Source organism: Amphiura filiformis, chromosome 7 (genome assembly GCF_039555335.1).
Source record: "Amphiura filiformis chromosome 7, Afil_fr2py, whole genome shotgun sequence".
Classification (NCBI taxonomy): domain Eukaryota; kingdom Metazoa; phylum Echinodermata; class Ophiuroidea; order Amphilepidida; family Amphiuridae; genus Amphiura; species Amphiura filiformis.
In genome coordinates, this window is record NC_092634.1 from 47,992,045 (window position 1) to 48,005,472 (window position 13,428).

At 38.8% G+C, this 13,428-nt stretch overlaps 1 protein-coding gene across 1 annotated transcript; it reads right to left on the reverse strand.

Moving 5' to 3' along the window:
* Positions 1 to 4,035: 4,035 nt before the first annotated feature.
* On the reverse strand, positions 4,036 to 11,145 carry LOC140157259 (kelch repeat and BTB domain-containing protein 2-like). The gene is made up of 4 exons (XM_072180388.1): positions 11,112 to 11,145; positions 10,132 to 10,317; positions 9,593 to 9,667; positions 4,036 to 5,364 (listed from the first exon to the last, which is right to left on the reverse strand). The coding sequence occupies exons 2-4, from the start codon at positions 10,156 to 10,158 to the stop codon at positions 4,474 to 4,476; spliced, it is 993 nt and encodes a 330-aa protein (XP_072036489.1). The 5' UTR covers positions 10,159 to 10,317; positions 11,112 to 11,145; the 3' UTR covers positions 4,036 to 4,473.
* Between the last annotated feature and the right edge of the window lie 2,283 nt (positions 11,146 to 13,428).

Sequence of the window (13,428 nt, forward strand, 5' to 3'; positions counted from 1 at the left end):
GACCCAAGTTTGCGTTTGACGTTTTGCACCTGTCAATCAAACTCAGGCATGGTTTGTTTACAAGTGTCGTAATGACTGAGTTTCTGAACGTGGTGGTAAAACAGTGTGCCTTATGTTGAATTTTACACCTTCAAATATATACAAACCATCTCATAAGTTAGGTACATGTATCAGTAAACTTTCTTCCCGAAGGCACCATGTTAACAATGCCCTAGAAAGTTTGCTTTTTGCCTAGTAAAAGTACCACAGTTTTTCATAATTTTGTGTGATTTCTTTTCTGAGGTTTCTCCGATCCACACCAGATGCATCAACCTTCCTTTATGCGCTACTAACTAATCAAGGGTCATGGAGAGTTTGATTAACAGTGACACAAATTAAACTAGTCTTCTTAATTCTGTCGCGGATTATAAGAATATTTTCCCTTCCGGAATGTAAATTCAGTTCTCTTTTCTAGTGTTTTGTTGCTGTGTATGGAAACATGTTTTATCCCATACACAATTTTGCCATGCATGGCTAAACAATATGCTTTTTCAAAGTTTAATCAAAAATGCAACACAGTCAATGCACTAGCTAGGCCAGGGCTTCACAAACTGTGTCTCGTACAGTGTAGGTGAGTATTACTTTGCATAACAATAGAACTATTAACTAGATGGACCGCAGTTCTCGCATGTTGCGGTTTTCGACGCACAGCTAGAAGCAGATTATGCATTAAAAATATCAATCCCATAGAGTTAGTGTGTACCACATCCCCCATTCTGAATTCTATGAAGCACAGTGTCAGTATTACAAAGGCTGAAGAATTTCTTTTTACAGGGTTGAAAGCTAGTGCATTTTATTTAGCAATAAAATGAGACCACAAGCATGACAATAAATTTTTGCTTGGCAGAGATATCATCATTTAATTGGAGTCGACTTTGGAAAAACGTAACATCCCCACCTTTTTTGGATGGCGAATTCAAGACGCACGACCTTACATGCAATCTTTGTCATTCCTAGCTGTGAATAATGGCTCATCTAAACACCACCCAAATGTGCCAAATGTCTCTACCTCATCCACCATCTCTGCAAATGTAATAATGGGCTCATTGTTTTCAAAGTTGCAAGCAAACTGCATGGATCACCTTCATCCTTCCTGGGCATTCTGACAAAGTAGCAGATACCTTCGTGAACTACAATGTCAGTAGTGGCGCCAGGAATTTTTGGGACATTGGGGGGGGGGGGGCAAGGTGAATTTCAGCAAAAAGTGGAAATTTATGTGATATTGAAGCACCACCACTGTACAAAGTACTGATTGATGTATCTTCTACTGCTTCAGTGTATACCATTTTGTTGACATATTTTTGGGTATGCATCCTGGGGAATGCATCATCACCTCTTCCACATTCTCTTCTTGCATCAGTTATTCTAACACATCCATTGGAAGTGGGTGGGACTCGCATTCACATGCAGTCCTTGTCATTTTTAGTTTCCGCTTGTCAAATGTGAACAATGGTAGGTTTAAATACCCTGCATATGTGCCAAATGTCTCCATCTCATCCACCCTCTCTTCAAAAGTAATGGTGGGCTCATTGTTATCAAAGTTGCAAGCAAGCCGGATCACCTTAATGTCACATACATCCCCTTCAATATATTTGGGTATATGGACAAAATAGCAGATACCTTTGTGAGCTAGCAAGTACTGTTTGCTGCATCTCTCAGTGATGTATCTTACCGTTTCATGGACACTCCCAGACATTTCATACCATTTATTCTGCTCTGGTTTATAAAGTACAAATTGCTGTTGGAAACCTAAAAACAATATGTATCCACCAATCACTACAGCACTTTTTATGCAAAGATTCAGTTTATGTCCCGATATACGCTCCCAAGTCTGATGGGATAAACTGTACCTCTGAATAATCTGTGTAGGTATTATATCATACTCCATATATGCAATGGAGTATATATAATCATCAAACTGAAGAAGAATCGGAAGCGACTGGATACTAGGCATCGGTGGCAAGACTATCCACTCATTCTTATCCCAATCATATTTGAAGAAGTTATTTTCAGATGCCCACTTGATATGTTCTGCTTCTTCTTCTGGGTCACCAGTTGGAGGATTATCATTTGCACCTGCAACATATAAGTGGCCTGTATCTGTAACAAATGCTCTAAAGCCATGGACGTAATATTCTTTATCTTCTTGTGAATGATAAGGACATTTGTTGGGGATGTCGGCTAGTTGAGTAAGCTTGTAGCAGCCTGTATTGGTAGTACATTCTATAAATAATGCTGAATCCTCAACATCTTCTGTGTAAATTACAGCCTGAAAAAGAAAAATGATTTGAGTTAAAGGGAGTCAGAGGGGAGCATAACCTCACCTATATAGCGATGTTTGCATTCAAATATTGTGATAAATAAAGCTGACACACATGAGGAATGGTATGGGTTCTATAAAGGAGATCCCAAGGCTTGTTAAAATAAGGCCAAAGGGGTGCCATTTCTGCCCCATGCAGGATTTTTTCTCAAGTGGGAAAAATGACCCAAACATATGTTTTAATAGATTATTGACCGTAACTCATAGACTGATCTTACTGATGTAAATGAACTATTACACGATTTCAAGAGAGTTACCTCTATTGCCTGATAACTGATAAGAGTACATCACACTTGAAAACTTAATGTTTGCGATCTATAAAGTTTATTAAAACAAATTTAAATTATACCATTATATTCAGATTTACTCCTGATCACTTGGATACAGTACTTATATAACAGTCTTCAATTGTTGGTTTTGATATTCTTATCATATCCTAGTTTGTAAATGTATATTGTTTAGGCAGGGATTTTCGGGCTGGCTCACAGGTGCCCGCCCAAGATTACATGACCCGGGGGTACTCACATACAAATGCTATACGGGGATGTGCCGCCCAAATGGGTAGGTTTTCCACGAAAAATCCTTAGCTATGGGTCTGTGTTTTGAAGAAAAAATCCTTAAAAGGAAATCTGTACCATAAACTAATCAATGGCTATATGTGCCTGGACACCTCGAATAAGCCGTAAAGTCCCTCTCTGGTTATTTTTACTTTTTTACATATTTGCAAAGAGCATGTTTCAGGGATTAAAATGACACATCAATGAACTTCATATGACAATCAGAAGCGAAGTTATGGCTTGTTATAGGTTGTCATGAATCAAAACGTTAAACCGAGAAAAATGCGTTCAAAGTTATGGAAGCAAAATGACCATTCATCAGATGGGCCTCAGAAAATGCAAATTATTTCATATTTCCACTTATTTCTTTAAAATAAAACTTTGCATGTGTTTAGAAGACAGCTTAAACATTTCAAATCTGCAAAAATCTCAACTTCGCCAAAATACGAGATTTGCATATATTTTCACCTGTAGCTCGAAATGAAGTTTGCCGAGTTTACGGCTCATTCGCCGCGTCCAGCCACATATAGTTGCAGTAATAATAAAAACGACAAACAGTAAAAGTCCCAAGCTTATATACGTCCAATTAAAGGAGAAATTCTTAATTCCTTACGACAATCAACGATCAGTTTGTAATCCATGGTGGCGGCCATATTGATACCCGATGTATTTTATTACGCTGTAACGGTACCCCGATTTTGAAACCAGCGAAATCCGTGCCACCAGCACTCGCGCTCGTGAACTTTGGTGACACGAAGAGAATACTACCAAAGTTCAGATTCAACATTAAAAAAAAAAAGAAAACGCGACAATTTTTACCCATAAAACTACAGAAAAAAAAAAAATGTATTTTTAAGTAATATTTATGATCAACAATGTCTTTTTGAGAACGAAAAGTAAAAACAGCACTAAAACCAAAATTCGCTGTGGGGTCGCGAATGCCATAGCAATATACTACGCTTCGCCTGGCGGGTCTGTGTGAAAGGTTACACTATACCGCTTGTGGCAGAAAGGACTGTAAACAGCTATCATGGCGGCTTCCATGAATCGCAGAAACGAAGGATTAAAAGTGCTTTTTCTTTGTTAGGAATATTCGAAATTCATATAGACCATCTGGTATGTTTAATTTAGGGGTATATAACTATATTAGCCATTGATTAGTTTATGGTACAGATTTCCTTTAATAGACATGGGTCTCCTTTTTAGATTTTCCATGCTATGTGTGAAAAACATGCGGGAAAACATGTTGCTTTTACTACTTTCAAGCTCAAATCCTTATATGTGGGTCCTTATTTCCTGAAAATCCTTAGGTAAAATTACCCTTAGAAATGGGTATGGGTTCTGAGCTTGGGCCACACATCCCCATCGAAATATAATCCAAGTACCCCCAGCCCCGGGTTCTATACCTATTAATTGTTTCTATAGGTATAGGTTCTCATAGAATCAATGTCGTAACACTTTGAAATGCACTACAACTGTTAGTATATTGTTGCTTTTGATGGAAATATTTTTGGATGCATCATTGCATCTTCCACACATATTCTTGCATCAGGTATTCTAGCACATCCATTGGGAATGGGACTTGCATTCACATGCAATCTTTGTCATTCCTAGCTTCCGCTTGTCAAATGTGAACAATGGCTTGTCTAAACACTGTGCAAATGTGCCAAATGTCTCTAACTCATCCACCATCTCTACAAATGTGATAGTGGGCTCATTGTATTCAAAGTTGCAAGCAAGCCAGATCACCTCATCACTTTCATCCTTATTGGGCACTCTGACAAAGAAGCAGATACCTTTGTGAACTACCAAGTACTGTTTGATGTATCTACGGCTGTCTTCAGTATATACCATTTTGTTGACAGACACTTCAAACCATTTATTTTGGTCTGGTTTATAAAGAACAAACTTCTGATGGTCAAATCCTATGTTATAGACATCACCAACAAACAATATGTGTCCATCAATCACTACAGCACTTGATATTTGGCAATTCAGTTTCTGTTCTGATATGCATTCCCAAGTCTGACGGGATAAACTGTATCTTTGAATAGGTACTCCATTCTCCAAGAATGGAATGGAGTACAAATAATCATCCAACTGAAGAAGAATCGGAATCAACTGGACGCTAGGCATCGGTGGCAGGATTATCCACTCATTCTTATCCCAATCATACTTGAAAAAGTTATTTTCAGACGCCCACTTGATATGTTCTGCTTGTTCTTCTGGGTCATCTGTTGGAGGGGTTTCATTTGCACCTGCAATGTAAAGGTGGCCTGTATCTGTAACAAATACTTCAAACCCATGCACGTAATCTGGATCTTCTTCTGAATGATAAGGACTCTTGTTGGGGATGTCTGCTAGTTGAGTAAGCTTGTAGCACCCCGAATTGGTACTGCATTCTATAAACAATGTATAATCCTCAACATCTTCTGCGGAAATTACAGTCTGAAAAGAAAGGAAAGTGATTGGACTTAAGGGGAGTCAGAGCGAGGGGAGCATGTCCTCACCCAGCAGTGTTTGCATTCAAATATTGAGATAAATAATCCTAACCGGAGGGGGGGGGGGCATGACCTAGTGGTGTTTACATTCAAATATTGGGACAAATAAAGCAGACACACTAGAGGAATGGTATGGGTTCTAAAAGGAGATCCCAAGGCTTGTTAAAATAAGGCCAAAAGGGGTACCATTTCTGCCCCATGCAGGATTTTTCTCAAGTGGGAAAAATGACCCAAACATTTGTTTTAATAGATTATTGACCGTAACTCATAGAATGATCTGACTAATGTAAATGAACTATTACATGATTTCAAGAGAGTTACCTCTATTACCTGATAAGAGTACATCACACTTGAAAACTTAAATGTTTGTGATCTATAAAGGGATAAACATTTTATTCAGATTTACTCCTGATCACTTGGATACAGTACTTATACATTATATAACAGTCTTCAATTGTTGGTTTTGATATTCTTATCATATCCTAGTTTGTAAAGGTACGAGGGGCGGTCAATAAGTTCGTAGAACAAGGTACTTGAAGGAGTACTAGCCACATTCTTTCTATCTCACTCTAGAGCATGGTCACTACAAACCTTAATGCACCCGTCGCAATTTTTCTTGAAACCGTCTATGTCAACAAAATGGAAGTCTTCCGATAGCTCCTTGAGCCACTCTTCAGTGAAGGCTCACCAGCATTGATCACTAGCAAACCTGATATTATGAAGCTAGGACTTAAAATTCTAAAATAGGTTTCACTAACTGGAGGCCATGCCTGAACCACAATGTGGTTACTTTAGTTAACTAACCCCTCTGTCTTGAATGGCAGCTTGACAAACTAAGAATAGCGTACAGGACACAATCCGAGAACAGTCACATTCCTACCATCAACCTTCTTCACATGATGGCTTACCTCAATTTTGCTATCAAAATTGTATGATATATGCCTATGATTGTACTTTTATTTGGCAAATGATCTGTCATCAAGACTCTCCCTGGATCTCAGAAACAGCGATGAAGACCTTGCACTATGGTGACCGAGTGATGATCTTCTTAGGTGTGGGAGATCCAGGTACTTCCACTAAATGCTCTCGTAATTCCAGTGATTAATGTATGTTTTATCACCTTTAGCCACATATAGATTAAACTTGCGTCGGTCCTCATTCTAAGTGTATAGAAGGTGTGGACCTGAATATGTCAATTGGTATCAAATTTGTACATTAAGATTATGGGACCCCATCTAGAAGACACCCTGGAATACCCAATGTTAATGGATTCATGTTGAAAACACATTCAACAGAGTTATCATATTTTGTGGCTATCTCATCTTTCTTTTTTGGCTCTTTATCCATTATCAATGCCACTGTACCAGCACGTATATCGTTAGTGGTGACATCAGCAAGTCTTTTGGACATTGGATGATCTTCAAGGACGCTCATTCCATTCTTGAACTCTAAGAACCATTTCGTTGCTGTTGAATATCAAGGACTTCATTACCATTTACAGCAACTGTTCACTGTTAAATTTTATTTGAGTTTTCACCGCCGTTCGGAGAAATTTCCATAATGACCCTGTATTCACTTCTGGTAGTACTCGTGAATTCATGGAGATAGGCTTCCTCTAAAGAGTGTCCTGCCCACATACAGTTATGCAAAAATCTAATATCTTTGCAGTAATGTTTTGAAGGAACAAGCTTTCAAATGAGACCAAATTCAATACCGTGCGACAAAGTAGCATACCGAGTTCTACAAACTTTTTGACCACCCCTCGTACATGTAAAGGCAGGGATTTTCGGGCTGGCTCACAGCTGTCCACCCGAGATTACATGACCGGGGGTACTCACATACAAATGCTATACGGGGATGTGCCGCCCAAATGGGTAGGTTTTCCACAAAAAATCCTTAAACATGGTATGTGTGAAAAACATGCGGGAAAACATGTTGATTTTACTATTTTCAAGCTCAAATCCTTGGGTCCTTATTTCCTGAAAATCCTTAGATATGTGTTATGGGTTCGGAAGCTCGGGCCGCACATCCTCCTCAAAAAATAATCCAAGTACCCCCAGCCCCGGGTTCTATGTCTATAGGTATAGGTTCTCATAGAATCAATGTCGGAACACATTGAAATGCACTCCAACTGTTAGTATATTGTTGCTTTTGATGGAAATATTTTTTGGATGCATCATTGCATCTTCCACACATATTCTTGCATCAGGTATTCTAGCACACCCAATGGGAATGGGACTTGCATTCACATGCAACCTTTGTCATTCCTAGCTTCCGCTTGTCAAATGTGAACAATGGCTCGTCTACATGTAAATACCGCGCAGATGTGCCAAATGTCTCTACCTCATCCACCATCTCTGCAAATGTAATAGTGGGCTCATTGTTTCCAAAGTTGCAAGCAAACCTGATCACCTGATCACTTTCATCCTTCCGGGGCATTCTGACAAAGAAGCAGATACCTTTGTGAACTACCAAGTACTCTTTGATGTATCTATGGCTGTCTTCAGTGTATACCATTTTGTTGACAGACACTTCAAACCATTTATTCTGGTCTGGTTTATAAAGGACAAACTTATGGTCAAATCCTATGTTATATACATTGCCCACAAACAATATGTATCCATCAATCACTACAGCACTTAATATTTGGCAATTAAGTTTCTGTTCTGATATGCATTCCCAAGTCTGATGGGATAAACTGTATCTTTGAATAGGTACTCCATTCTCCAAGAATGCAATGGAGTACAAATAATCATCCACCTGAAGAATAATTGGAATGAACTGGATAATAGGCATTGGTGGCAGGACTATCCACTCATTCTTATCCCAATCATACTTGAAGAAGTTATTTTCAGATGCCCACTTGATATGATCTGCTTCTTCTTCTGGATCCAATTCTATCGGAGAACTATCGTTTGCACCTGCAACATAAAGATGGCCTGTATCCATAACAAATGCTGTAAAGCCATGCAAATAATCTTGATCTTCTTCTGAATGATAAGGACTCTTGTTGGGGATGTCGGCTAGTTGAGTAAGCTTGTAGCAGCCCGAATTGGTACTGCATTCTATAAACAATGTATAATCCTCAACATTTTTTGTGGAAATCACAGCCTGGAAAGAAATGAGTTAAGGCAGGTCAGAGGGGGAAGCATGACCTAGTTGTGTTTGCACTCAAATATTGAGCCAAAAAGCTGACACACAAGAATGGTTTGTGTTCTAGACAAGGTGTATAAAAAATGCCACTAGATCAACTAGAATTACGCTGTTGTGCCCCCACACAAAGGTGTGCAAATAAAAGGTTTGTAAATACAAATAACATGCAATGCAAATAAGTAGGCCTGCACGAATAAGTCGCCAATAGTCGCAGCCTCGACTATTTGGCGACAGTTGTGACTACTACTAATGATTGCCAATTAGCGACTATTCCTGAAAGTTCAACAGCAACAAAATTGAATTAAAGGGCTCTAAAAATGAAGAACATGTGCTACCGCCTTAAAAAAAGCAAAGACAACATCAAGAATGAAGTGTGTTTTATTGATTGTAATTTTTTTGAGTCATCATGGTCTTCACTTGTCAGTTGTGTGTACAATAATAATGTCCCCAGCAGTGTTCTGTAATCGTCCCACTTTTTACTGCACAAAGAGTGTATATTTTTAAGTGCTGGATTCTGAACCACAAAAAAGTAAGCTTGAACTTTTGACCTTTGATAGTCACCGATAGTCATAGTCGCTACTATTTGGGTGGCGTTTAGTCGACTACTAAAAAGCCCATGTTGTGCAGTCCTACAATAATGCAAATAACATGAGTCCAAACTATCACAATACCAAGTTTGATATAAAATTGGACGGATTGAGCATGATACCTTGATCGGTTATTGCGTTTTAGCTACAGAATGCATTGATGAAAATATATGCAAATAAGCTCATTAATATTCATAAATATTCAAATAACATGACACAAAATTATACAGCACATCAAGTCACCATATCCATTCCCCATACCAAGTTTGATATAAAATTGGATGGATTGAGCATGATACACAAAGATATTGGTCAAGCTGTGCGTTTTAAAAGATTCAAAGAATTTCACAAGTCTTCCTGCAAACCTTGATGAACTAATTTGCTTCTAATGAGGCTAATGAAGTTCTGTCTGTACAAACATGCATGTGTACATACCTTTATTGTGTTTCTAGTAGCAAATAAGGCAGGATGACTAATCATCAAAGGCACCACAGCTTCCTCCATCGTAGCCTGCAATTAATAGAGATGTTCAATTGTCAAGTAGGATATTTCACATGGAAAAAGGTGATTATTTTGATTTAAGTTAATGAGGGGGTCAACCATGTCTGCCGGGAAAAAATTAACAAAGTTATGGGCAAATGTCTTTTTTCAAAATTATCCAGCCATCATTGACGCTCTGTGACAAGGCTTTAGAATGCTTTACTGTACAAAAAAATCAAGAAATGCACCATTTTTCACCACACCGATCCATTTTACACTAAACACAAGCTATTTTATTTGATGAAATCTACTGAATGGTAACTTCTGTATCAAGGATAAAGTACCCAGCACTTTTTTTACCTTCATCCTCTAGTTTGTGGTGTCCACATTTCAAATATTTGTATTGTATAGGGATTACACAAGCCATTTTATACTGTGGTTTCAATTTTGAGTCGAAGGAGTCCCTCTATAGTAAGCAATGTGGCCATGCCTACCTGTAACTTGACAACCTCCTCCATCATCTCCTCGCACCCTGGTTTAGCAAGTATCTCATCACCAAGGATCTCCTTGAGTCTGTCTCCTGGTATCAAGCCAAGGCGTATTTTCTTCAGGATATCAACTGTATAGCATTGACGATCCTCCCATTTATGTCTAACCCATTTGATGGTCACCTGTAAGATCTGGATGTGCACAAATTGTGGGAAAAAATAGCTAGGGGTATACTATACATACACTGTATATTCACTACACTACATGTAGGCTAGGCTTTAAAGACAGTAAAAGTAATTTCATATTTATCATTATCATCAAATCTGTAGTATATATTAATGACCTACATAGAACTACTTGGTATCATTAGCCAAGTGTAAATGACTCAAAAGTCACTAAACATCAAATAAATATATGTTCTTAAAGGAGGATTCCGTGATCATAGCATCCTCTTTTTATGATATTTTTCAGTAGATATCCACGAAAAAAGCTTATTCCCAAAAATTTCAGTTGATTCTGATTTTGCGTTTACGAGTTATGCATAATTATGTGTATTACACTGCTCCATAGGCCACTGTTGTTCAAATTTCACGTTATCTTTGCTAAACGAATGAATCTGCAAGAAATATTTGGTACATAAACATTATGTAGCCAGAGGTATCCAGTGGTATAAAAATCTTAAATTTTTTTGAGAAAAGTGAGGGGATGAGGCTGTGGATCACGTAATGTCCTTCTAAGTTAAAGATGTTTCAATGATGTTCTTTCGATCGCACATGGCACATATGTTGCAGTACATGTACCAGAAACTATTTAAAACCTTATTCAGAGATAAATGATTTGTGAATTACAGAGATCTGATACTTGTCTCACTTGACATGATAATACACTTTATATAGTTGATAAGAACAAAACTGACTCAAATGCAAGATGTTCTTGCAAGTTACATTCACATGGTAATAAATGCTTAGTAAAATGTTTAACTCACCTGCTCTTCAGTACATGAATCCGTCTCAATTTCTTCATCATAGAAAGTCCTTTCAAGATGAAATCTACAGGAACAGATTCCAGACACAACTCCGACTCAATGCACTTGATAAAGTTTTTCATGAGATGTTTATGATAACACTGGGCAAGGTCAGACAGCAGATCATGATCCTTTGCATGGAACCAGATCTTTAAACAGTCATCAATGGAGAAAGAATCTGTCAAACTAATCAGGAAGTCAGCACATTCTTGCATGACCTCTGTGAAACCCATGTAACAAGCTAATCCCAGAATCCCTACAACTGTGTTCAGAGACACATAAAACTTTCCAGTATATGCAAAGTCTAATATTGGTTCAAAGAATTCCCCAATTCCAGGAACTTCAACCTCATTTTCTTCATTTTCTTTCCAATGACATGCGAACATGTTACGGAAGTAGCTGGTGGCGCAACTCAGAACGACTTTGTGCGCCTGGAACCTGTCATCTCCAGCTGTAATGGTGACGTCACAGAATCGACCTTCTTTTCTCAGTTCATTGAGTTCTGATGATGTGCGAGTTAAGTACGTATGATTTATCAATTGCTGTTTTGTGTCAAATTTATTTTGCCGAGATGATGCCATCTTACTCTTCAGTCGATGTTACCTGTAAAAATGATGAGAATGTATTGATCTATTAGTCTACAGATCACATCAATGCTTTCAATACATACATAAGGTGGTATATAAGGAATTTTCTGGAAACAAGAAAATGGTCTGGTCTGAGCAGGTTTTAAATAGATTAAATAGGATAAATGGTAGCTCCTGGATCCTGGTCACCTCAGATTCATATCACGGATGGCGTAATGACGTCAGTATCAAGCTGCTCATTAAATATTCATGAAACCGAACCATGTGGTCACAATCGGGGAATCGGTGTGGTTGGAATTAACGCGACGTGCTCGACCTTGACCAGAGATAGCGTGGCCTAGCGGTTAAGGCACTGGACTGTGAATCCAAGGGTCAAGGGTTCAAATCCCAGGTCCGCCTGAGTTTGGCTGGCTCTTTGTGAGGGTACTTTAAGCTGTCGGTCCGTGTACATGCATATTTTCTCACATTAATGTACATTTCTTTTGTAGTGTGCACGTAAAGAACGTCACAGGCTATTAGAAAAAGCAGGGGATCATCCTAGTACTGTTGACTGTACTTCAAAAATACACTCATCTGCTCTAGGTTCTTGAGTAAAAAATAAGTAGGCCCTACAGCTTGTCTGTACGCAGTGCGATAATACTCATACATATCAGAGAGGCACTTATAAGGAAGAAGTCATGCATGTACAGTACTACATGTATGAATCATAAGAATGGCTGCTGGCTAAACAGCGATGCGGATATAGTATTCATCACTGGGACTAGACTTCGCCGTAGTCCACTTGCCCATTTTGCATACTCTGGCCATTACATTTAAGCATAAAACTCTGATTTATATCGATTTGTGTGCAACTGATAGATTTTCACATCTGTATCTGATCTTTTCAGTCACTGCACTCCCTCCGTTTGTTAGCTTCCCAAGTGGACTACTGACTTTGCCTTGCGGTTAAGATTTTTAACACGGGACTCTATGGAGAGTTAGGCCAATTTCTGGCCTAACTAAAATTGGCCATGATGTAATGCATCTTTAAATGAATCTGCCTTGTGATTGGTCGCCCATATCTCGCTATTGTTTAAATCTTCCGGGCCCAGCGCCATTACCATTAACTACACTGTACACAACTATCTGTGGTATTTGCGGCGCTTTTGTGTTGACGCGAAAGTTAATCTCTCATCAAACATCTAGCGCGTCTTGTACTATACCATGCTTAGTACTTGTGGTTAATGGACTGATAAACAAGTATGCTTGACTGTGTGCTTTTAGAGAGCAAAGTCCCGGCAACCCTCGAATTAAGGATCTGAAGGGCACAGCAACTTTTTAGGGCAAGTTGACAACTGCCTTGGATTTTCACTGAAAAGGCAAGGCAGCACAGCAGTTTGTAATATTTCAAGAGGGCATCATGGCAACTGTTGAAAATTTAAGAAGGGCACCAAGGCAATTTCTCAAAAGTGAAAAAAACACACACAAAACGTGGATGATTTTATAATGGATGGGCAGGGCTGGGGCACCGACGGCAACTTCATTAGAGGGCACGGCAAGTGACTGCCTTGGGTAAAGGACATATTTTGAGGGCATTACGGCAGTGGGGTTGGGCACCCACGGCAAAATGCCTTGGGTGCCGTGGGTTAATTCGAGGGCTGGTCCGGGGTAAAGTTCTGCTTAAAATTCAAAGTCCATAGTCGGATTTTCGG

Bases quoted from the DNA above. Each gene is read 5' to 3' on its own strand.
- LOC140157259 (XM_072180388.1), bottom strand. From the start codon at position 10,158: ATGATGGAGGAGGTTGTCAAGTTACAG. The intron at 9,668-10,131 runs GTAGGCATGGCC...TATTAATTGCAG, and splicing joins AGGAGGTTGTCAAGTTACAG to GCTACGATGGAGGAAGCTGT. The intron at 5,365-9,592 runs GTATGTACACAT...CTTTCTTTTCAG, and splicing joins CTACTAGAAACACAATAAAG to ACTGTAATTTCCGCAGAAGA.